The following is a 25,274-nucleotide window of genomic DNA, read 5'->3' on the forward strand; positions in this document are numbered from 1 at the left end:
GATGTAGAGATCACCCAAAATATAAAATATTCCTTGATCTCATACCCTACATAGTTTGCTTTCTGGTATCTCTCAGAAATAGGAGACATACATTTTAAAAAATGATTTATAGGGGCGCCTGGGTGGCTCAGTCGGTTAAGCGTCCGACTTCGGCTCAGGTCACGATCTCGCGGTATGTGAGTTCGAGCCCCGCGTCGGGCTCTGTGCTGACTGCTCAGAGCCTGGAGCCTGTTTCAGATTCTGTGTCTCCCTCTCTCTCTGACCCTCCTCCATTCATGCTCTGTCTCTCTCTGTCTCAAAAATAAATAAACGTTAAAAAAAATTTAAAAAAATGATTTATATGAACATCTTCAACAAAAAGTGAGTAACAGATGACCTACAGTATTATGTCCTATAGTCTAGCCTAAACATTTAGCAATTCTTTATGTTTTTAACAAATCACCAGTGCTGTTCACTATCCATCGAGTCCTTCAAGCTTTGCTCTTTGCTTCATCCTTCCCTAGCCATGTGTTAATTTTCCTGCCAAATGTTTCTTTATTTTTTTTTTTTTACTTCTATTAGCAATCCTTGTTCAGGCCAAAATTATCTGTCTTGGAATACTGCAAAAAATACCCTAAAAATTCACCCTATCTTTGCTTAACTTTATGTCCCTCCAAAGCCACCACTACAACAATTATTCAAAACTCTATGCTAAGCAAACCCATCATTTCCCTGCTTAAAACCTAAGGACTAATCAACTGGATAAAGTCCAAGCTCCTTAACTGAGCATGGACCACCCTGCCTGATTCCTTATTCTCATCTCTCACAGCTTCATATTTTGAAAATTTAGCTCTAGGAACTTTGAATTTCTTGCATTTTTACCCTTCTCTCTGCCCTCCATATACACCATGCTCTTCCATGCCTTTAGTCTTTTGCCCATGTTTGCTTCTCTGCCAGGAATCCTCTCCCTTCACTTCCTTATATCATCTAACTCCTATGTGTCTTGAACTCTTCTACACATGACCAATTACCTTGGTGGTCTTTCCCACAGAGTCTGGGATAGCATCAAAATCCTTCAGACAGAAACTACCCATCATTTGACTAGAGTTGGCAACAAAGATAAAACCTTGTGTGCCCTGATATAAATTATTGCTTTACTTCACTTATTTTATTCACTAGCAAAGGCTTGATTCCAATGAGTTTGTTAAAAAGTATCAAGGACTCTAAAATGCTAGATTGAACAACTGAGCAGGTTTGATCATCAATCACTGAAAAGCATGTGAGGGATTATCAGACCCTATAGTATCATGAGCCAGCAGTAAAGAGATTCAAACAAACAAACAAACAAACAAACAAACAAACAAACAAACAAAAACAAAGAGAGAGAGAGAGAGAGAGAGAGAGAAGGAGACCATTTGTTCTTTCTTAACTGAGTCCTCCTGAGTAGGAGCTGTAACATTATGAATGTGTTCCAGTATCAGGCATTAAGCACCCTATAAATGCTTTTAGAGAGCACACAAGCCAGACTAATGTGCCAAAAGTAAACTAGAAATGAATCAATCAAATAATTCAGAAATTGTCAGCAAATTCAGGGGTAAACAAAAGAAATGTGGAAGCCAGTAGCCCATTTGTATTGTGCATTGAAAAGCCTCCTGGGAATCTTAACTTTGAGTTCCAAAACACAGCATTTAAGGGGAAGAAGGCATGCATGTCTATCTCAAAGTCAGTTTCCTTTTACATATGATCTCTCATTAGGCATTGCTTGATTATAGTTCTGACAATAGTAGGCTACTTATTTTTTTAATGTTTATTTATTTTCGAGAGAGAGAGAGTGCAAGTAGGGGACAGGCAGAGAGAGCAGGGAACAGAGCATCTGAAATAGGCTCTGCACTGACAACATTAGCCTGATGCAGGACTTGAACCCACAAACCGTGAGATCATGACCTGAGCCAAAGTCAGACACTCAACCAAATGAGCTACCTAGGTGCCCCAGTAGACTATTTTTAATATCCTAACCTTTAGATAAATAAATGCCAACAATTGTTTGGGTTAACTAAAGCCTTATTATGTGTTTCCCCTTAAAGTTTTGGAAGAAAATCTGCAGTTTCCTGCGACAAATGGAAAAATTATAATGATTAAACAACTCTATTTCAACATACCATCCTTCTTTGGAGTCTGTGCATGTTATTCTGATGTAACTGATTTTTCTCAGTTGGTTAATATGTGAAATTTTAGCAAACTTGGTAAAATCCAAACATGTCAAAATGTTACAGAGTATTTCATTTCAATATACAGTGTTTGGAAACATACACACCAATTTACAATCATTGGTTATTTCAGGGTGATGGAATTATAGGTTATTTTTCATTATTACCCTTTTTACCTTTTATTCTTGTGACTTATTCATTCCAGAATTGGAAGCCTGTATCTCCCACTCACGTTTACCCATTTTGTCCATACCCCCAACCCTCTCCCCTCTGGCAACCACCAATTTGTTCTCTGTATATATGAGTCTGTTTCTACTTCATTTGTGTTTGTTTTGTTATTTTTAATTTTTTTTTGGTAATGTTTATTTATTTTTTAGATGGGGGAAAGAGAGAGAGAGAGAGGGAGAGAGCAAGCGCTAGCGGGGAAGGGGCAGAGAGACAGGGAGACAGAATCCGAAGCAGGCCCCAGGCTCTGAGCTGACAGCACAGAGCCCAATGCAGGGCTTGAACTCATGAACTGCAAGATCATGACCTGTGCTGAAGTTGGACGCTTAACCGACTGAGCCACCCAGGCACCCGATGGTTGTTTGTTTTGTTTTTTAGATTTCATTTATAAGTGAAATCATGTAGTATTTGTCTTTTGCTGACTGACTCGCTTCACTTGGCATAATACCCTCTAGGTCTATCCATGTTGTTGCAAAATGGCTAGATTTCATTCTTCTTTATGGCTGAGTAATATGTGTGTGTGTGTGCGCCACATCTTCTGTATCCATTCATCAGTTGATGGACACTTAGGTTGCTTCCATATCTTGGCTATTGTAAATAATGCTGCAATGAACATAGGGGTGCATATATCTTTCCAAGTTAATGCTTTTGTTTTCTTTGGGTAAATCCTCAGAAGTGGAATTATTGGATTGTATGTATACTTCTATTTTTAATTTTTTGAGGAACTTCCATAATGTTCCCCACAGTGGCTGCACCAATTTACATTCCCACCCAGGTGCATTTTCTCCACATCCTTGCCCACACTTGTTATTTCTTGTCTTTTTTTTTTTTTAATGTTTATTTATTTTAGAGAGAGAGGCAGACAGAGTGCAAGCAGGGGAGGGACAAAGAGAGAGGGAGACACAGAATCTGAAGCAGGATCCAGGCTCTGAGCTGTCAGCACAGAGCCTGACACAGTGCTCAAAACCACGAATTGTGAGACCATGACCTGAGCCAAAGTCAGACCTTAACCAACTGAGCCACCTCTGGTCTTTTTGATTCTCTCTATTCTGACTACTGTGAGGTGATATCTCATTGTGGTCTTGAATTTCATTAACTTGATGATTAGTGATGTTGAATATATTTGCATGTGTTTGTTAGTCATCTATGTGTCTTCTTTGGAGTAATGTCTATTCAGATCCTCTGCTCATTTTTAATTGAATTGTTTGTTTGTTTGTTTGTTTTGGTGTTGAGTTGTAAAAGTTCTTTATATATTTTGGATATTAGCCCCTCATCGGATATAGGATTTGGAAATCTCTTCTCCCATTCAGTAGGTTGCCTTTTTGATTTTTCGTTTCCATCACCATGCAAAAGATTTTCTTTTGGTGTAGTCACAATAGTTTATTTTTACTTTTGTTTCCCTTGCCTGAGGATACAGATCCAGAAAAATATTTCTAAGACCAATGTTAAAGAGATTATTGCCAATGTTTTGTTCTAGGAGTTTTAGGATTTCAGGTGTCACATTTAGACCTTTAATCCATTTGAGTTTAATTTTATGTAGGTGTAATAAGGGGTTCGTCTTTTGCATGTAGTCCAGGTTTCCCAGCACCATTTACCTAAGACACTCTTTTCCCCTTGTATGTTCTTGCCTCCTTTGTTGTCAACTAATTGACCGTATAAGTGTAGGTTTATTTCTGGGATCTCTATTCTGTTCTATCGATTTATGTGTCTATTTTGTGGCACTGTGTGCCAGTACTGTACTGTTTTGATCACTACACTTTGTCATATAACTTGAGGTCCAGAGTTGTGATGCCTCCAGCTTTGCTTTTCTTTCTCAAGATTGCTTTGGCTATTTGGGGTCTTTTGTGGTTCCATCTAAATTTTAGAATTTTTTTTTCTAATTGTTTGAAAAATGCTTTTGGTATTTTGATAGGGATTGCATTAAATGTGTAGATTGCTTTGGGTAGTATAGACATTTTAACAATATTGTTCCTCCAATCCATCAGCATGGAATGTCTTTCTATTTCTTTGTGTTGTCTTCAATTTCTTTCATCAGTGTTTTATATTTTTTGGAGTAAAGGTTTTTCACCTCTTTGGTTAGGTTTATTCCTAGATATCTTATTATTTTGGGTGCAATTGTAAGTGGTATTGTTTTCTTAATTTCTCTTTCTGCTGCTTCATTATTAGCATATAGAAATGCAATCAATTTCTGTACATTGATTTTGTATCTATGAATTTACTGAATTCATTTATCAGTTCTAGCTATATTTTTGGTGAAATCTTTAGGGTTTGCTGTACAAAGTATCATGTCATCTGCAAATAGTGAAAGTTTGACTTCTCCCTTATTGATTTGGATGCCTTTAAGGTTTCTTTGTTGTCTGGTGGCTGTGGCTAGGACTTCCAGTACTATGTTGAATAAAAGTGGTGAAAGTGGACATCCTTGTCTTATTCCTGACCTTAGCGGGAAAAGCTCTCAGTTTTTCCCCATTGAGCATGATATTAGCTGTGGGTTTTTCATATATGCCATTTATTATGTTGAGGTCTGTTCCCTCTAAGCCTACTTTGTTGAGGATTTTTATCATGGATGGATGTTGTAGTTTGCCAAATGCTTTTTCTGCATCTATTGAAATGATCATATGGTTTTTATGGTTTTTATTATTTCTCTTGATTGATGCATCACACTGATTGATTTGTGAATATTGAAACACCCTTGCATCCTGGGAATAAATTTCACTTGATTGTGTTGATTTTTTTTTTATTGTATTGTTGGATTCTGTTTGCCAGCATTTTGTTGAGGTTTCTGCATCTATGTTCATCAGTGACATTTGGCCTGTAGTTCTCCTTTTTAGTGGTGTCTTTGTCTGGTTTTGGTGTCAGGGTAGTGCTTGTCTCATAGAATGAATTAGAAAGTTTTCTTTGCTTTTTTTATTTTTATTGTTTTGGAATAGCTTGATAAGACTAGGTATTAGCTCTTCTTTAAATGTTTGCTATAATTTGTCTGTGAAGCCATCTGGGCCTGGACTTTTGTTTATTGGTAGTTTTTTCATTACTGATTCAATTTCTTTGCTGGTTATTACAAATTTTCTAACACTTTTTTGGGGGGGGGATTAGTAGTTTATATGTTTCTAGGAATTTATCCATTTCTTCTAGGTTGTCCATTTTGTTGGCATATAGTTTTTCATAATATTCTTTTATAATTGTATTTCTGGGTGTTGGTTATTTCTCTCCTCTTACTTGTGGTTTTATATATATGTGTCATTCTCTTTTTTGCTTCCTAAGTCTGGCTAGGGGGTTATCAATTTTATTGAGGTTTTTCAAAGAAACAGCTCCTGGTTTCATTGGTACATTCTGTTGTGGTTTTAGTTTCTATATAATTTATTTCTGCTCTAATCTTTATTATTTCCTTCCTTCTGCTGGTCTTAGGTTTTGTCTGTTGTTCTTTTTCTTGCACCTTTAGGTGTAAGGTTAGGTTATTTATTTCAGATTTTTCTTGCTTCTTGAGGTCAGCTTGTATGGCCATAAACTTCCTTCTTAGAACTGCTTTTGCTGCATCCCAAAGGTTTTGAACTGTTATGTTTTCATTTTCATTTGTTTCCTTGTACATTTTTATTTCTTCTTTTATTTTCTGGTTGATCCATTTATTGTTTGGTAGCATGTTATTTAACCTCCATGTATTTGTGGTCTTTCCAGATTTTTTCTTTTGGTTCACTTCTAGTTTTATAGTGTGTTAATCAGAAAAGATGCAGAATGTGATTTCGATCTTCTTGAATTTTTCAGGCTTGTTTTTTGGCCTTTTATGTGATTTATTCTGGAGAATGTTTTATGTGCCCTTGAAAAGAATGTGTATTCTGCTGTTCTACGATGGAATGTTCTGAATATCTCCGTTAAATCCATTTGTTCCAGTATGTCATTAAAAGTCATTGTTTCCTTGTCGATTTTCTGTTTAGATGATCTGTGCATTGATGTCAGTGGGGTGTTAAAGTCCCCTACTATTCTTGTATTATTATCAATTAGTCCCTTTATATTTGTTATTAACTGTTATATAAAACAGTTATATTTGTGGGTTCTACTATGTTGGGTGCATAAATATTTATAATTTGTTATATCTTCTTAGATTTTCCCCTTTATTATTATATAGTGTCCTTCATCTCTTGTTAGAGTCTTTGTTTTAAAGTCTGTTTTGGGGTGGCTGGGTGGCTCAGTTGGTTAAGCATGTGACTTTGGCTCAGGTCATGAGCAGTTTATGCGTTCGAGCCCCACGTCAGGTTCTGTGCTGACAGCTCAGAACCTAGATCTTGCCTCGGATTCTGTGTCTCCCTCTCTCTCTGCCCCTCCCCTACTTGCACTCTGTGTCTCTCTCAAAAATAAATAAACATTTTTAAAAAGGCTGTTTTGTCCAATATAAGTATTGCTACTCTAGCTTTCTTTTGACATCCATGTTTCTCCCTCCCCTCACTTTCAGTCTGCATGTGTCTTTAGGTCTGAAACTAGTTTCTTACAGGCAGGATATCAATGGGTCTTAGAATTTTATACATTTTGTCACCCTAAGTATTTTTACTGGAGCATTTAGTCCATTTGCATTCAAAATAATTACTGATAGATATGTATTGTCATTTTATTATTTGCTTTATGATTGTTTCTGTATAGTTTCTCTGAACTTTTGTCTTTCTCTCCTTCATGATTTGATGATTTTCTTTAGTGATATATTTGGATTTCTTTCTCTTTATTCTTTAGATATTTATTAGTGGTTTTTAACATATGGTTACCATTAGGTTTGTATATAACCTTTTCTGCATATAGCAGTGTATATTAAGTTAATAACCATTTAAGTTTGAACCCATTCTTTACTTTTCTCCTCCCCATGTTTGAGGTATATGTTGCCATATTTTACATCCTTTTATTTTGTGACTGCATTGACTGACTTTTTTATAGAAATATTAATTATTACTGCTTTTGTGTTTCCTAGCTCTATATGGTTACTTTTGGTATCCTCTTTCTATTCAAAGAGTCTTTTTATATTTCTTGCAATGTGGTTTAGTGGTCATGAACTCCTTTAGTTTTTGTTTGTTTGGGAGACTCTTTATCTCTCCTGCATTCAGAATGATAGCCTTGCTGGATAGAGTATTCTTGGCTGCAGATTTTTCCCATTCAGCACTGTGAATATATCATGCCACTCCCTTCTGGCTAAGAAACTTTCTGCTCCAAAATCTCCTGCTAGCTATATGGGTTTTCCCTTGCATGTTATTGTCTTCTTTTGTCTTTCTACTTTTAAAAAACTTTTTGCTTATCACTATATTTTGCCAGTTTAATTACAATATATCTTGGTATTGGATCTGTCTTTCTTGATTTTGATGGGAGTTCTCTGTGCTTTTAGATCTGAATATCCTTCCCCAGGTTACAGAAGTTTTCAGCTATTATATCTTCACATAAATTTTCTGCCCTCTTCTCTCTCTCTTCTTCCTGTGTTATTTTTTGTCAAACAAAACATGCTGATTTTGATTTACAAAGTTAAATGAAAAGTCATTTCTTAAAATCCTCCTCCTTGCAAATCTCTTTCCTTTGTACCACCCTGTCCCTCAAATCAGCCATAAATATAAAATAACTTCTCATGGTTCCTTTTGGGCTATGTTAAATGCTTTACTTAATTTTACAGTCAAATATCTTGATTTCACATGAGTCATATTTTAAATTCATCATGCCTATATTTAGAGGGATATATATTTGAAACCTATGACAGTGGAACTTATAAAAAGCTCAAAAACAAGGAAAGGAGGGAATCTCATCTTCTAGACATCTTTTCTCACCCTAAACTTCCATGATATATTGAGATAGCAGAGGAATGTTGTATTTTTGCTCTAAACCCAAGGTCAGCTGATTAAAAATGGAAAAAAATGAAAAGAAAAGTTAGAAGTTATGGACAGACAAAACTGGGCTCAAATTTAGTATTTACCAGAATTACTTTATACAAACTTATTAATATCTCTGCCCTTTAAAGTACATATCTGTAAATTAGGGATAATGTGGTTCATGCTACTGGGTCATTGTAAAGGTTGAAGGCACTATATGGAGGTGATTTACTTCAGTTCATAATTATATAGTAATTGTTCAATAAATTGAAACTATTATACATTAATTCAACAAATATTTTTGAGCATCTACTAACTGCCAGGTTCTAATCAATGGGTATATAGTAATGAATAATATAGATGAAAACATTCAACTGTTGCAGATAGTGATAAGCCCCATGGCGAAAACCAAGGCAAATAGGAAGGAGGGGAAGCCATAGTGGGGAGTTTGTGATTTTCAACTGCATGGTCAAGTAGGCTTCATGGAAAAAGTGACACTTAAGAGAAAGTTGAAGGAGGCTGGGAATGAGGGAGTGAAGATTTGTCTTCTAAATGGGCAACCCCATAATAAAATGACAACTTGGAAGAGTGCACATCACATATTCATATTGTCTGCTTTGTTCTTCTATCTTAGCCTACATCAAATGAAACACAAATCCCAGCTTGAGAACCCTGGGTCTTCCCCAAATGAGAAAATCTGCAGATCAAGAAAATGGAGTATTAATAACTGTGGAGATATCTCTTGCCATTTGATTTCCGTCTATTATTGCTTCATTTCTCATATCGAAATACATGTGAATTCCTTAGATTATCAGTAGGAAAAATTTTATTCTATTATATGTTGCATTAAGATTATTATCTTCCTTTTCTCTCTACCAGAATATCGAGCACAAATAAAATTGTTTGTAGGGAGAAAAATTGCCTAGATAACTCTGTGCTTAGTGATGAAAAATAATTTCAGCTATGGGTTTGCAACCAGAGCAAGAACAATCTGATTTTGAGCAGCAATGGGAAAGATAGAAGATTGTTGACAAGATCACCTCATCTCTGTCCCCTTCTCTCTCAATCTCTCTTTCTCTCTTTCCTGGGTAAGTATTGAGTATTCACCACTGAGACAATTCTGTCAGTATGGAAATATGAGAGTAGAATATTAAAATAGCCATAGGGTCTCAGGAAGGGGATTATAAACATAAATTCTGAGTCAAAAGGGCATTGCCATTGCTTTCATGTGTCTTCTGGCTGTTAGCCCAGGAACAAGACTGCCTGGATGCTTTGCAATTGCAGGAAGCCTAAGAAAAGCCATGCTACCAAAATGTTGTATGAAATACAAACTTAGAGAAAATTTCCCAAAGGGTGTTGAACATTGAAGTGTAGAGATATTTAATAGACAGCTCACATAAAAGACTGAATTTTTCCTTTTAATTTTTAAATTTTAAACATATAGATATTTGCTACTTTAGCACATACATAGAAAGTAGCAAGTTCTATCTATAGAATATTATAATGTTTAAAAGTTATATTGAGTTACCCTTAATGAAGTGCCAACTCTCTCCTACCTTCCTCAAGCCCAAAGACAGGATTTATAAGATGAAAGTAGTTGGACTGGCAAAGACAGTCCAAGATAATCAGGTAGATGGTGTGATTTCATTGATATTGGCACGCATGCATGCTTTCTCATTCTTCTTCTCTCTCTCAAATAACTTTCATAAGCTCTCAAAAGAGCCTGCAACATTAATGATTGTTAGAACACAAATGTTGAGGAAAATTATCAGTGATTTATACCCTTTATGAGTAGAGACTGAGGACCTGCTGTCCTCATGGAATAAAAAGCAAGAAATAATCAGTATTATCAAGAATCTTAAGGAAGAGACAGTGGACAGCCACCTTCTTTTTTGTCCATCCTTACCTCATCATCATGGCTAACCTGTACTTCAAGTAGGCATGATAGAATCTGTGTACTCTGAAGAAAATCTTACAACACAGATGAGATAGTTCTTCAGATATTTATACAGGTATAATGCTATCGCCAGTGGGTAAAAAATGGCCAAAGGAAAACTGTCCTGAAAACATATGTGTGGGAGCAGTGCTTTGGACATGAACCACATAGCTAAAGTTGCTATCAGAAGTCAGTCTACTCTTTACCATCATGTCTCGTCAACTATAAGATTATAGTTTTAACTAGGTTTATTTTTTCCTGCACCTAGCTATAAATAACTACTGTAGAAAACTTGAGAAATAAACAAAGGTATAAAATAGAAAATAAAATAAATGTCTCACTACCAGAGAAAACAAAAGTTAACATATTGGTTTATTTCCTTGTAAGTTCTTCCTTTTTTTTTTTTTTTCACTTTTAAACAAACAATTTTCTTTACTCTACCCAGGTGAGATTATTATGCATATGAGTTATTTTGATTTTCTTATTTGAGGGTTAAACCACTAATATATCAAAAATTTGTTTAAATGAGTAATTATTTGTGGCAGCAACACTATATCCTCTAAAATGGGTATGTGGAATGATTGATTTAATTATTATCTTTGATATTATAATATAAATACAATATAAATTTATATAAATGTATACATTTATTTGTGGAAATATATAAAAAATTTATATATGTAAATACATTTTTACATATAGTTACTATATAGTTAGTTTTAAATTTTTCACTATTATGAAGAACCTGACAATAAACCGTGACTTTTGTGAAAAAAATCTTAATTTTTTCAGTTTAATTCCAAGGACCAGAATTAATGGTTAGAATGAGACCCTTTATCTTTGGTGGTATTAAAAATAAAAATACAAAACAAAAAAAACCTTAAGGACAAAGGTGCCAGATGCTGAGAAAGGATGCAGACTGATGACCTGTCGCACATTCTTAGAGGCCCTCTCATTGGATAAGACCAATCTAATTGCTGGAGCACTTGGAGATGGGGGGGTAAGGGGGCAGGGGTACAGAATGGATGCAGGGATGTCCAGGAGTCCATGAGGAGGGGCTGAAGCAGCAGCTAGGGTGTGTTAGGACAGCAGGGGAGTGGCTATTTATTAAGTATGTCAATATTTTCACCACCAGCATGACCAGGCCTGTGTGTTTTAGATGAACGTCAGAGCTCTTCTTGATACATAATGTCACATTTCTTTCAGGAAAATTTCATTTCATTTCATGTTTTTACCTTTTGTACATGAAAGCTTCCATGTCCCTATCATCTCGTTGGTATTACATATTGGCTCTTTAAATCTTCTCAAACTGTTCTCAGTAAAAAATTTGAACTTTTCTCCAAATAGGTTGCTTATTTTTGTATTAAATATAATTATTAGCTAACTAATCCAACATTTTTTCATCATTTCTATCAGTCTGTTATTGCTAATAGAGACAAAGCTACAGAAGACCCTGTGCATTGACTGCAGTCTCTCTGTATTTTTAGGCTTACTATCTATAAAATGAAGATGATAACAGACCCCCTGCACCAGGGTTACATGAGGATGTATATTAAATCACAAAGTTTTATTCAATAGTAAATGTCAAGTGGAAGCCTATTCACTAATTAAGAGATTGTCCTAAAGTGTCATAAAAGGACTGGCAAGATACAAATTTTTTCTTCAGGGAAATTACAGATAAGCACATGCTAAGGACTTCCAAGTACATTGTAGATACTCCAAACTGTGAATGAAAACATTCATGTGTTAACAAAAAAGAATGTGGATCTGTCATACTTCTTTTTATCTATTTTACCTGTATCAAGCCATTACTGAATTCTTAATTCTAAGGCTGTCCAACTGAGTTTATTTGCTTTTCTGAGTATACAGTCATTTAATCTGCAAATAATGGTAGTTTTGTCTTCACTCTGCTCATTATCCTGTTTTCCTGTTTCAAGCCTTATTGAATTAGTCAAAACACTCTTGTTTACTCTGGCTTTAATGCCAATGGTTCCAATGTTGTAGCATTAGTTTGCTTCTCTCAAATTGGTAATGTATCTGTTGTTAACAATACTTCTATGTTCACTGAAAGTTTTAAATACAATACAATGGGGTTAATTATTTTGTTTAAATTATATATGGAGAAGTTTATTTTTGAATGATATAGTTATAGATGCCTTTAAAAAATGCCTTTATATCTGAAGCCCCAAACTATGATTATACAAAGTAGACAGTCCTAAATTCTCTAGTCAATCAGTAGAGTCTCTATCCTTCTATCGAGTTAACTGCTAGCATGCTGCATATTAGTAAAATGGTACTTACTCATTTCAAGTTATAAGCAATAACAATACAGATTAAAAATTATCTAGGTATCTACAAGTCACAGTTAAATTCCACCTCCTTAATATAGCCAAACACAGTGTTAGCCATCCCACTCTGGAGAAATGCCTACCTTTTTCTAGAAGGTTACTCATGAAACCATAGATTTTCTGGACCAAAAGCACCTTTAATGGCCCCACCATCCAAGAAATCAGTGCTTAAGTCCTTTCCACAGCATGTTTGAAAAGTAACTTTCTGGCCTAGGCTGCTGCCTAGAGTCACAGATAATACCTTATCTCTCAAGATGTGTGCTTTCATTTCTGGACAGGTTTGATCATTACTAAATTCTCATATTGAATCAAGAAATCTTTCTCTCTTACAATCATTGGTTCTTTAGCAGCAAATATTCTGTAGTTTGATCAACAGGAAATATATGAAGATGGGAATATGCACATTAAAAAAAATTATTCTCTGGGCCAAGAAAAAAAAATCCCTGATTCTCTGCATTTCCCCAGTTATTCCTAATTTGCTAATACAGACTGTTGGCTTACTCTGAATCACCGGAAAACATTAATCTTTGCTTCTTGCCACCTCCTGGCTTCTAACCTGACGCACTGGATTGTTTAGTTCCTGCCCTAATTATATTTGTTTCACTTCTATCCAACTAGCTTAAAAAATTAAACTTCTGTGTCACCTTAACATGTCATTTATGAACAGAGGCAAAATCAATAATCTGAAAAGATTAAACTTTCAAATAGCTGGTTATTACTAAATACCTAATATCTCCTTTTTCAAGTCAATAATTAACTTTTATATCTGTTTAATATAATTTGTTGAACTGGACTAAAGTCAAGAGACTTGGATTTTGTTCTGCCTTGGTGCTTCTCAGGTTTCAACATCTTTAAAATTAGATGTTGATGGTCTCCAAACTTTCTCTTTTTTAACCTCTGTAGGAATGCCAATGTCTGTATGTGGCAGAACAATAAAACTACCTAACTGCTCTCAATATATGTCATCAAAATTATTACCAAAAAAATGTTATGGGAGCATTCATACTACCTGTATTTCATATGTGAGTTTTACCTTGATTGAAAATTATCTATTAACATATATACTATTATACATGTTATGGCAATTGAGTTAGTACACAAAAGGTTAATAAAAATAGAAGTAGAAAGCTAGGTAAAATTAGATTATTTGAGTTATCATTTTGTCTAATCCTTATAAAACTTTCTGGCGTTTGAACATAGGAACTGAACACAGATTCTCCTTTAAGCAGAGCCCAGGGCAAGGAGAATACATTGCCCATTACTGCCTTTTGGAACATTTTTCCAGGAATAAATGCATGCACTATAAATAACTAGCATTCTCCTTTACCAAAAAAGAATATGGGTTTCTTTTTCTCCATGTACTATGTAACATAAAGACACAATATTCATTAAAAAACAAATAATAATGAAGCTCCATTGGGTGGTTAATTTCAAGAACTATCAATATTGAGGATGAACCAAAAAGCATATTCTACGAGATTTAGAATACAGTGCAGTTGTTCTCAATATCTAAAAACAACTGCTGAAGTGAACATAGTGTGAGTACTTCAAGACCTTGAATAAAGCAATTCCAGATACCCCGTGTTTCATTAAAGCACAAACTCATGCAATGTACACAACACAACTTTATACTTCCCATTTGGGCTCTGTAAAAGCTACGTGGTCTGTATTACCTTTCATGATGTTTTTCTCCAGATTTTCTCTCTTTATTTTTGGGTTCACATACGTATTTCATACATTTTCCTAATATTAAATATATAATCTATGGCTAGCAGTGCGATTTGTCAATTGTATTTAATTGATGTGGAAGATTAAAAATGGCATTAAAAAGTTTGCCATGAATTTCCTCTCTTTTGAAGTGCTCAGAGCCCTAATAATTTCTCAGCTTCTGAAATGAATAACCAAACACGTTTTTCAAAAATGTTACATTCTCTTAAACTATGGAATCTCTCTCTACACAATCACCAACCTCTACAGAAGAGAGGCAGAAGACAGAAAGGGTGTATATGTACCCCCTGCTCCTGCCCCTATGTTTCTGAAAATAAAGATAGGCTGTCAAAGAACATGAGCCTTAAGTGATATAAAAGCATCAATTTCATTTAGAGAGGTTTTTAGTTTGTTTGTTTTTGATTTGTTTTTCTGTTGTGATGGGAAGAAGTGGTAGCACCATTATGAATGCAGAGGAAATATTTGCACCAAAGATATACAGAAAATCATCTGCAGGTATCTGGACAACCAGGAAGAGAACATTTAAACACTGAAACCAGAGAGGTCCCTAAGCTAAAAACGAAGTAGAACCTTGTAAGATATGTTATGGGAGGGGCCCCTAGGTGGCTCAGTCAGTTAAGCATCTGGCTTCAGCTCAGGCCATGATCTCATGATTCACGAGCTCGAGCCCCACATAGGGCTCTGCACTAACAGTGCTGATACTGTGGAGCCTGCCTGGGATTCTCTCTTTCTCCCTGCCCCTCCCCTACTCTCTCTCTCTCTCTCTCTCTCTTTCTCTCTCAAAATAAACAAACTAAAAAAAAAAAAAAAAGATACATTGTTGAGCACAAGTACTAGATAGGGCCAATGATCTTGTTTGCCATGGATTGGAATTCAGTGACTGACTTGAAAGGATATTGAAGCCACAGGAAAATGCAAAACTCTCAGGCATGCTATAGATTGCGGAACATGTGGGGAGACCATTTCTCTAAGGCAAAGACAGGAGGTATCTCATTGTAAAGTGATACATTGTTCTTTTGCACAGTGCTTGCAGTTAGGCAATGACAGGTTATCAGATAAGCATCTCCCTGTTCTATGTGAGCACTCAAACTAACTTAACCGGGTCCTTTCCCTACAACACACTGCTTCTTTCATGCCAGGAACATGTAGACCTAGGAATTTTAAATAAATCAATTTTAATTTCATGTAGCTTATTTACTGGAGCAGAGAAAACTAAGTTATCTATAATTTGAATTTCCCTTGGAGTTCTTCTTCTATTTCTGATCAGCTTCTTAGGAAGAATAACCTTAAAAGGCACCCATATTCTATCCAACGCAGAGCCTGTTACTAATACAGTGTTAGCGCTCAGTCAGAAAAACTCCAAGTGTTGCTACCTTTGTTTTGGTAAGTTCTCTATATTAGCTCCTATGTGCACCTTTATGTAAGGAATCACTGTGCGGGCCAAATGTTCCTTTCTCTAGATAGCTTATAAGCATCTGGATAAATTTACATTAGAAATTCAATTAACTTTATATTAAAAGGTCAATTAACTTGGCCATGATAGAGATTGTTTTTAATTACTTTTCCTTGTGGGGCTTCACTTCTTGTCCAAGCACAAGTGACACTATCAAACGATAGTCTCAGTGACTGTTGGATGCCTGAAACTAATATGCAAAACTCACTGGAAAGGACTGTCTTGGTGAAACGAATTCCCTTTTATAATCCTTAGGACTTAGAATATCAGTAGGCAACGAGAGGGTACTTTAGCTTAAACAATCTCTATAATATCATTCATGATAATATCTTTCATTATTTGTCCTTGTTGGTTTTTATTTTCTTGGTGAAAGATGATAATAAAGAAAAATTATTTTAAGAGTTAGCCCTCATTACATTATATCACACACAGTATATTTTATGAAAAAAATGAACAAATGATTACATAAAACTAGTAATTCTATTCCATTAGAGGGCTCCTGGTTATCTTTGTGTAAACATGGGCCACAATTTAACTCATTCATGTGTCACTAGAGTACTTAAGAAACTAAAGAGGTTAACACTTGGCACTATATAAAAAGTTGTAGTGTACTGTTGACTTGTTACCAAGAAGTAACCAATACTAAGCCATTGCTCAGTCAAAAGAAAATAAAGAAAGATATAAATATGTGAATAATATATGTAACTCTATTTTATATATTGATATATTAAATCAGATCTCCAGATGACTAGCAAGTTAAAAAGAAAACAAATGCTACTCAGGAGTTTGATATGAGGCAAAGTCTGCACGTGAAATTTTTTGTTTTATTTTTGAAGGACCAGCCTGTACCTTACAGGTGTAGTAACAATGTGCTAACCATGATATAAATGTTATCTATATAATTCTCACTACAGCCTTATAAGATATAATTCATTGTTTCCATTTTACTGATGATTATACAGAAGTTATGTATCAGCCAAGGGCACAACGTTTCATACCACACCCACATCAATCTGCTTTTCCGGATTTCCCATTTTCTCCTAGGATGAAAGCGCAGGTCAAAGAGTAGAGAGACCATGAGGTGCTTATAAAAGTGGGTTTGGGAGTGTGCTGAATGTTTGGAGGGCAGTTTTGGAACTGAATCAGAGGAAGGAAATAGTTTTAGCCAGTGCAACTCAGAGTTGGGTCACAACAGTATAAGTTAACTATGTCATTAAACATATTTTCCCCCATAGTGATACTTTCTCAATGAAGGGAGCTGTGCACTGATTTTCATTCCAGTGCATTCTTACCTCCTCCTGGTCCAGTAAGTTTGCAAAGCTGCAAGCGGTCCATGGACCTCACTTAAGTAGCACAAGCTTAAGGAATGTCTAATGAAATTTCCCTTTACTGTGAACAGTTAGATCATTTTGCACAAAAGTTATCCTCAAAGCCATCCTATGTGGTTTTCCACTTATAAAAAAGAATTAAAAAGCCATATCTTATCCATATTCTGGATACTAATGGAGACTTAAGTCCTAAGTGTTATAAAACGATGGGGGCCTTAATCTTAGTTGAAGTGATCCTGCTCTTACTAGTTTTAATAAGCTAATCTCTTCCAGGAGCAAAGAAAAATAGTTTTCTTAAAGAATGAACAATATGCCATCAAAAAGCATGATGTTTGGGGTGAAATAAAAATTTTAAAAATGTGTTATTCATACCTGCACCTCCGCCAATGCTTAGAATCTTAATTTCTGATTTTGTATCTCCAATCCTGAAAAAAAAATTGTATAGTTTAAGAAAACGATTGCCATGTGCCTTGTAAAATCTGATTATCAACTCTAGTGGAAGAGAAAAATTTATAGTGAACAAAAACTAGGCCAACATGAAAGGTCACACTCATGTCAGTGATTACACTAGTGTCTTTAGAAATCTTTAGAAAATATGTCCCACTCATTAATGATCTTGATTGGAAGACTTTTAGAAACATTACTATAAACATCTCAGAAATAGGAAACACCATTTGTTTACAGATTGTTTGGAGAGTAAGAACAGAAAAAGTGGGCCTTTGAGTCTAGTGATCTAATAAGCCATTCGTTATAGATGGGAAAAAGGCTAAGGAGATTCATACCGTATATCTGCCTTCCTTCTTCCTTGCTAACTTCCTTTCAATGAAAAATGTTTATTAAACATTTATTATGTGTCTATATTTAGCATTGAGGATATAAAAATGAATAAGACACTACTTTGCTTTAAAGTTGAAATGTGAGATAATAAAGCCCAATATTAAGAGAAGGGAAAGATGGCAGAGTAGGAAGACCCCAAGCTCATCTCCTCCCACAGACACACTGAGGTCACAATGACATATAATACAACTCACCCTGAAAACAACCTGAGAACTAGCAAAACATATTTTCTACAGCTAAAGACATAAAGAAGAAGCCCTTTGGAGAAGGGTAGGAGGGGCAGAGATGTGTTAGGGAACCAACACCCTATTATGGCAACTACAGGCTGGAAGGACATCAAAGGCATGGAGATCCTTCCTGAGGAGTGAGGAGATCAAGCCCCACCTGAGGCATCCCCTGTCATGGAACCTATACCAAAAAGACAAGCTGTCATAGCATCTTGCTTTGCAAATCAGTAGGACTCAACTCCAGGGGAGCCAGGAGGGCTATAGGAAACTGAGACTCTGCTCTTTTTTTTTTTTTTTTTTATGTTTATTTATTTTTGAGAGAGAGAAAGAGAGAGAGAGACAGTGTGAGTGGGGAGGGGCAGAGAGAGAGAGGGAGACAAAGAATCCAAAGCAGGCGCCAGGATCCGAGCTGTCAGCACAGAGCCTGATGCAGGGCTCAAACTCACAAACTGTGAGATCATGACGTGAGTAAAAGTTGGATGCTTAACCGACTGAACCACCCAGGCTCTCCAAGACTCTGCTCCTAATATCACTCAATCAGAGACCCAGTACAGAGACTGAAGTTTGAAAAGTGCCTGAACCATATAGGAAGGAAGTTTCTTGACTAATTTTAGGATTTGTGTTGGAGGAGCAGGGACCTTTAGAAGCTTTCTCCAGGAGTGGAAATGCTGGCAGGCATCATTTTTCTTGCCCTTCTTCAGCCTAGCTTGCTGGATATTGGTAGGAGCCAATGATGACACTCTCCATCTACTGCTTGCACTGCCCGGCATGCCCCACCAGACCTGCCCCACCAGATACCCCTACAAAGCGGCTCATACACCCAAAGCAGCCCACCACACCCAGAAGACAACCACAGCTGATATCAGTTCCCCTCCAAAGTGACTTCTGTGCGAAGGATACTGGGAGCAGCCTCACCTGCCAATATGACTGCAGTAATTGTGGCTGGGCCTCTCGGCGGGCTGTGTTGGGAGCTCATACCACTGACCAGTGAGCCCACAGAAGCTATAGCTTGGTCTCTCAGCCAGCCAGGCTATGGGCTATTTCCGCCCATCAGTGTGCCCATAGTAGTTTCAGCCTAGTCACAACAGGAATACATATGTATCCCACAGAGGGGATACCCCTAGAGTACCCTTAGTGAATGGGGGCATTGCACTACTGGCTCCCTCAGGATGCCTTCTACACAAGGCCACTACTTTCAAAACTATGAGATATAGCTGATCTACCTAATGTGTGGAAATAAACACAGAGAATCAGGTAAAATTAAAAGACACAGGAATACATTCCAAACAAAAGAAGAAGACAAAACATCAGAAAAAGAACTAAACAAACTACCTGATGAAGAAATGTGAGTAATGTTTATAATGATGCTCACTAGATTTGGAAGAAGAGTGGATGAACTCCATGAGAACCTCAGTGAAGAGACAGAAAATGTAAAAAAGAACCAATAAGAGTTTTGAAACTCTCAGACGATAAGAGTTTGAAAACACAGTAACTGAAATGAAAAATATACTTGAGGGAATCAACAGCACATTAGAGGATGCAGAAGAACAGATCAATCTGGAAATCAGGATAGTGAAAAGCCCCAATGCTGAACAGCAAAAAGAAAAAATAATTTTTTAAAAAATGAGGATAAGTTAAGGGTCCTCTGTACATCAAGTGTACTAACATTCATATTACAGGAGTGCCAGAAGGAAAAGAAGAGGCAGAAAACTTATTTGAAGAAATAATTACTGAAAATTTCCCCAACCTGTGGGAGGAAACAGCTCCAGGAGTCACAGAGAGCCCCAAACAAGATGTATCAGAGGAGGTCTATCTCAAGATACATAATAATTACAATATAAAAAAATTAAAGATAAGATGAAAATATTAAAAGCATCAAGAGAAAAGAAAACAGTTGTGCAAAAGGGAAATCTCATAAGGCTATAAGCTGATTTTTCACCAGAAACTTTCCAGGCCAGAAGGAAAAAACCTACAACCAAGAATACTCTACCTGCAAGGTTAACGTTCAAAATTGAATAAGAGATATAGAATTTCCCAGACAAACCGAAATTAAAGGAGTCTATTACCACTAAACCAGACACACAAGAAATGTTAAAGGGGCTTCTTAACAAGGAAAATAAAAAGCCATAACTAGAAGTAAGAAAATTATGAAAGGAAAAAAAAATCACTGGTAAAAGCAAATAAAGCTAAAATGAAGTATAAAACACAAAAGTAGTGAAATAAATTTTATATATATATATATATATATATATATATATATATATAAATTATATCTACAAAAATTAGTTAAGGATTACACAGAATAAAGAGATATACAATATGACATCATATACATAAAATGTGGAGGGGGGTGTAAAAATGTTTTTCTTTTAGAATGTGTTTGAACTTAAGCAACCATAAACTTAATATGGACTGATATATACATAAGATGTTATATATGAGTCTCATAGTAACCATAAACCAAAAATTTGTAATAAATACACAAAAAATAAAGAGAAAGGAATCCAAGCTTTACACTAAAGAAAGTCATCAAATCACATGGCAATAGAGCAAGAGAAAAAGAAAAGAACTACAAAAACAATTAACAACTATATATATTTATTCACCCAACATAGAAACACCAAAATATATAAAGCAAATATTATCATACATAAAGAATTAACAGTAATACAATAATAATAGGGAACTTTACAACACCTTTACATCAATGAATCAGTTAACATCCTGGCAGAAAATTAATCAGCAAACAATGGCTTGGAATGACACATTAGATCATATGGACTTAACAGATATATACAGAACATTCCATTCAAAAACAGCAGAATACCCTTTTTTTTCAAGTGCACATGGTAGGCCACAAAACTTGTATCAATACACTTAAGATAACTGAAATCATACTGAACATCTTTTCTTATCATAGCCATATGAAAGTAGAAATCAATTACAAGAAAAAAAATGGGGAAAAAAAACATGGAGGCTAAGCAGTATGCTACTAAAAACCCTATGGATCAACTAAGAAATCAAAGAGGAAATAAAAAAAAATATCTGGAAACAATAAAAATGGAAACTCAACAGTGCAAAGTGTTTGGGATGCAGCAAATGCAATTCTAAGAAGTTTATAGTGCTACTTGTCTACTTAAGAAACAAGAAAAATCTCAAACAATCTTACGCCTAAAAGAACTTGGAAAAGAATAAACAAAATTCAAAATTAGTAGAAGGAAGGAAATGATAAAGATCAGAGATGAAATAAATAAATTAAATACTTAAAAAACAATAGGAAAGATCAGTGAAACCAAGAGCTGATTCTTTGAAAAGATAAACAGAATTCATAAAACTTTAGCCAGATTCATTAAGAAAAAAGGAGCGAGGACTCAAATAAAATCAGAAATGAATGAGAAGTTACAACTGACACCATAGAAATACAAAAGATTATAAGAGACTACTATGAAAAATTATATACCAACAAATCATACACCAAGAAATAGAAGATTCTAAGACTGAATCAGGAAGAAATAGAAAATCTGAACAGGCAGATTACTATCGACAAAACTGAATCAGTAATCAAAAAACTTCCAACAAACAAAAGTCCAGGACCAGAAGGATTCACTGGGGAATTCTGCCAAACATTTAAAGAGCTAATACCTATACTTCTCAAATTATTCCAAAAAAGGGAAGAGAAAGGAATGCTTCCAAATTCATGCTACGGAACCAGCATTACCCTAATACCAAAATAAAAAGCAGACAAAGACACTACAAAAACAAAAGAAGACAAAATAAAATGGCCAAGATCCAAAATAGATTCATAAATTCTCAGCAAAATATTAACAAACTGAATTCAACAATACATTAAGAGGATCATTCACCACAATCAAGTAGGATTTATTCTGGGATATGAGGATGATTCAATATCTGCTAATCAATCAACATGATATACCACATTAACAAAATGAAGGATAAAAATCATATTATCATCTCATTAGGTGCAAAAAAAAAGACATTTGACAAAGTTAAACATTTATTCATGATAAAAATGTTCAACAAAGCGGGATTAAAGGGAACATACCATAACATGATAAAGGCCAAATAGGAAAAACCCACAGTTAACATCATGCTCTCGTGAAAAGCTGAAAGCTTCCCCTCTAATGTCAGCAATAAGACAAAGATTTCCACTCTTACAACTGTTATTCAACACAATACTGAAGTCCTAGGCACAGCAATCAGACAAGAAAAAGAAATAAAGGCATTTAAGTTGGTAAGGAAAAAGTTAAACTGCCACTATTTACAGAGGACACGACACTATATATAGAAAACCCTAAAGATTCCACTAAAAAACTATTAAAAGTAGAAGTTCAGTAAAATTTTAAGATACAAAATTAATTGCAGAAATCTATACCATCTCTGTACACTAACAACAAACTAGCAGAAAGAAAAATCAAGAATGCAATCCCATTTACAACTGCATTAAAAAGAATAAAATACTTGCAGCACTTGGGTGCCTCAGTTGGTTAACTGTTGCCTCTTGATTTTGGCTGAGGCCATGATCTCACCATTTGTGAGATTGAGCCCTGCATCAAGCTCTGCACTAACAGCACAGAACCTGCTTAGGATTCTCTCTTTCGGCCCTTCCTCCATTTGCACTCTCTCTCAAAATAAATAAACATTTAAAACAATAAAAATAAAGAAAAAAATAGAGCCCAGTATTTTGGTTCTAGTACTAGAAATGGAATGGAATTTATGGACTGGGAGGTAACATTGACTTGTTTTTGATTGATGTTAATAAAAAAAGGTGGGGGGTATTAGAAAAAAGTTAGAGTACAGTGACTGATTAATTTCAAGCTTGGATAACTGCAAAAATCATGGTGAGAAAAAGGAAGCTGGAGAATATACTTTGATGACAAGTTTATATTTTGTAAGATGTTTTGTTTTTGTTTTTGTTTTGTTTTTTAAAAAATCATTTTAATTTTATTTAAATCCAAGCTACTTAACATATAGTGTAACAATGATTTCAGGTGTAGAATTTAGTGATTCATCACTTATGTATAAAACCCAGGGCTCATCCCAAAAAGTGCCCACCTTAATGTCCATCACCCGTTTAGCCCATCCCCTCCTCACACCCCTCCAGCAACCCTCAGTTTGTTCTCTTTATTTAAGAGTCTCTTGTGGTGTGCTTCCCTCTGTTTTTATCTTATATTTCCTTCCCTTCCCATATGTTCATCTCTTTTGTTTCTTAAATTCTGTATATGAGTAAAAAAATAAAAAAAATTACGCATATGAGTGAAAATATGATATTTATCTTCCTTTGGCTTATTTTGCTTCGCATAATACACTCTAGTTCCATCCATGTTGTTACAAATGGCAAGATTTCATTCTTTTATATTGCTAATATTCCATTGTATATATATACACCACATCTTCTTTATCCATTTGTTGGTCGATGGACATCTGGGCTCTTTCCATAATTTGGCTATTATTAATAGTGCTTCTATAAACATTGGGGTGCATGTGCCCCTTCGAAGCAGCACACCTGTACCCTTTGGAATAAATAGTAGTGCAATTGCTGGGTCATAGGGTAGTTCCTCTATGGAGGAACCTCCATACTGTTTTCCAGAGTGGCTGCACCAGTCTGCATTCCCACCAGCACTGCAAAAGTGTTCCCCTTTCTCTGAATCTTTGCCAACATCTGTTGTTTCCTGAGTTGTTAATTTTAGCCATTCTGATAGGTGTGAGGTGGCATTTCATTGTGGTTTTGATTTGTATTTCCCTGATGATGAGTGATGTTGAGCATCTTTTCATGTGTCTGTTAGCCATCTGGATGTCTTCTTTCAAAAAGTATCTGTTCCTGTCTTTTGCCCATTTCTTCACTAGATGATTTGTTTTTTGGGTGTTGATTTTGATAAATTCTTTATAGATTTTCTGATACTAACCCTTTACCCAACATGTCATTTGCAAATACCTTCTCCCAATCAGTTAGTTGCTTTTTAGTTTTGTTGATTGTTTCCTTTGCTGTGCAGAAGCTTTTTTATCTTGATGAGATCTTAATAGTTCATTTTTGCTTTTGTTTCCCTTCCCTCTGCAGACAGGTATACTCAGAAGTTGCTGTGGCCGAGGTCAAAGAGATTGTTGCTTGTTTTCTCTTCTAGGATTTTGATGGTTTCCTGTCTTACATTTAGGTCTTTCAACCATTTTGAGTTTATTTTTGTTTATAGTGTAAGGAATTACCCCGGTTCATTCTGCATGTCGCTGTCCAGTTTTCCTAACACCACTTGCTGAAGACACTGTCTTTTTTCCATTGGATACTCTCCTGCTTTGTCAAAGATTAGTTTTCCATGTGTTTGTGAGTCCATTTCTGGGTTTTCTGTTCTGTTCCATTGACCTATGTATCTGTTTTTGTGCCAGTACCATACTGTCTTCATGATTACAGCTTTGTAATACAGCTTGAAGCCTGGAATTGTGATGCCTCCAGCTTTCTTTTTCTTTTTTAACACTACTTTGTCTATTTGGGGTCTTTTCTGGTTCCATACAAATTTTAGAATTGTTTGTTTTAGCTCTGTGAAGAATGCTGGTATTATTTTGATAGGGATTGCATTGGATATGTAGATTGCTTTGGGCAGTATCAACATTTTAAAAATGTTTGTTCTTCAAATCCATGAGCATGGATTGTTTTTCCATTTCTTTGTGTCTTCTATAATTTCTTTCATAAGCTTTCTGTAGTTTTCAACGTATAGATCTTTTACCTCTTTGCTTAAGTTTATTCCTAGGTTTTTTGTGGTATTTGGTGCAATTGTAAATTACATTGATTCCTTCATTTCTCTTTCTCCTGCTTCATTATTGGTGTATAGAAATGCCCACAGATTTCAGTATGTTGATTTTATATCCTTTGACTTTGTTGGATTCATTTATCAGTTCTAGAAGTTTTTTGGTGGAGTCTTTTGGGTTTTCCATGTAGAATATAATATCGTCTACAAAGAGTGAAAATTTAACTTCTTCCTTGCTGATTTGAATGCCTTTTATTTCTTTTTGTTGTCTGATTGCTGAGTCTAGGACTTGCATCACTATATGGAACAACAATTGTGAGAGTGGACATCCCTGTTGTGTTCCTGACCTTAGGGGGAAAGCTCTCAGTTTTTCCCCATTGAGGATAATATTAGCTGTGGGTCTTGTATATGGCCTTTATTATCATG

General features: G+C 35.4%; 1 protein-coding gene across 1 annotated transcript in view; it reads right to left on the reverse strand.

Moving 5' to 3' along the window:
* Nucleotides 1-25,274, reverse strand: part of HNMT (histamine N-methyltransferase) — a 45,967-nt gene that overhangs the window by 15,098 nt on the left and 5,595 nt on the right. Inside the window, exon 2 of the mRNA XM_019454975.2 lies at nt 17,402-17,454. Within this exon, the coding sequence (XP_019310520.1) occupies nt 17,402-17,454 (53 nt within the window). The remainder of the gene's footprint in view (nt 1-17,401; nt 17,455-25,274) is intronic.

Source organism: Panthera pardus, unplaced genomic scaffold (assembly GCF_024362965.1).
Source record: "Panthera pardus isolate Hobbes unplaced genomic scaffold, ASM2436296v1 HiC_scaffold_10, whole genome shotgun sequence".
In the NCBI taxonomy this organism is placed as follows: Eukaryota; Metazoa; Chordata; class Mammalia; order Carnivora; family Felidae; genus Panthera; species Panthera pardus.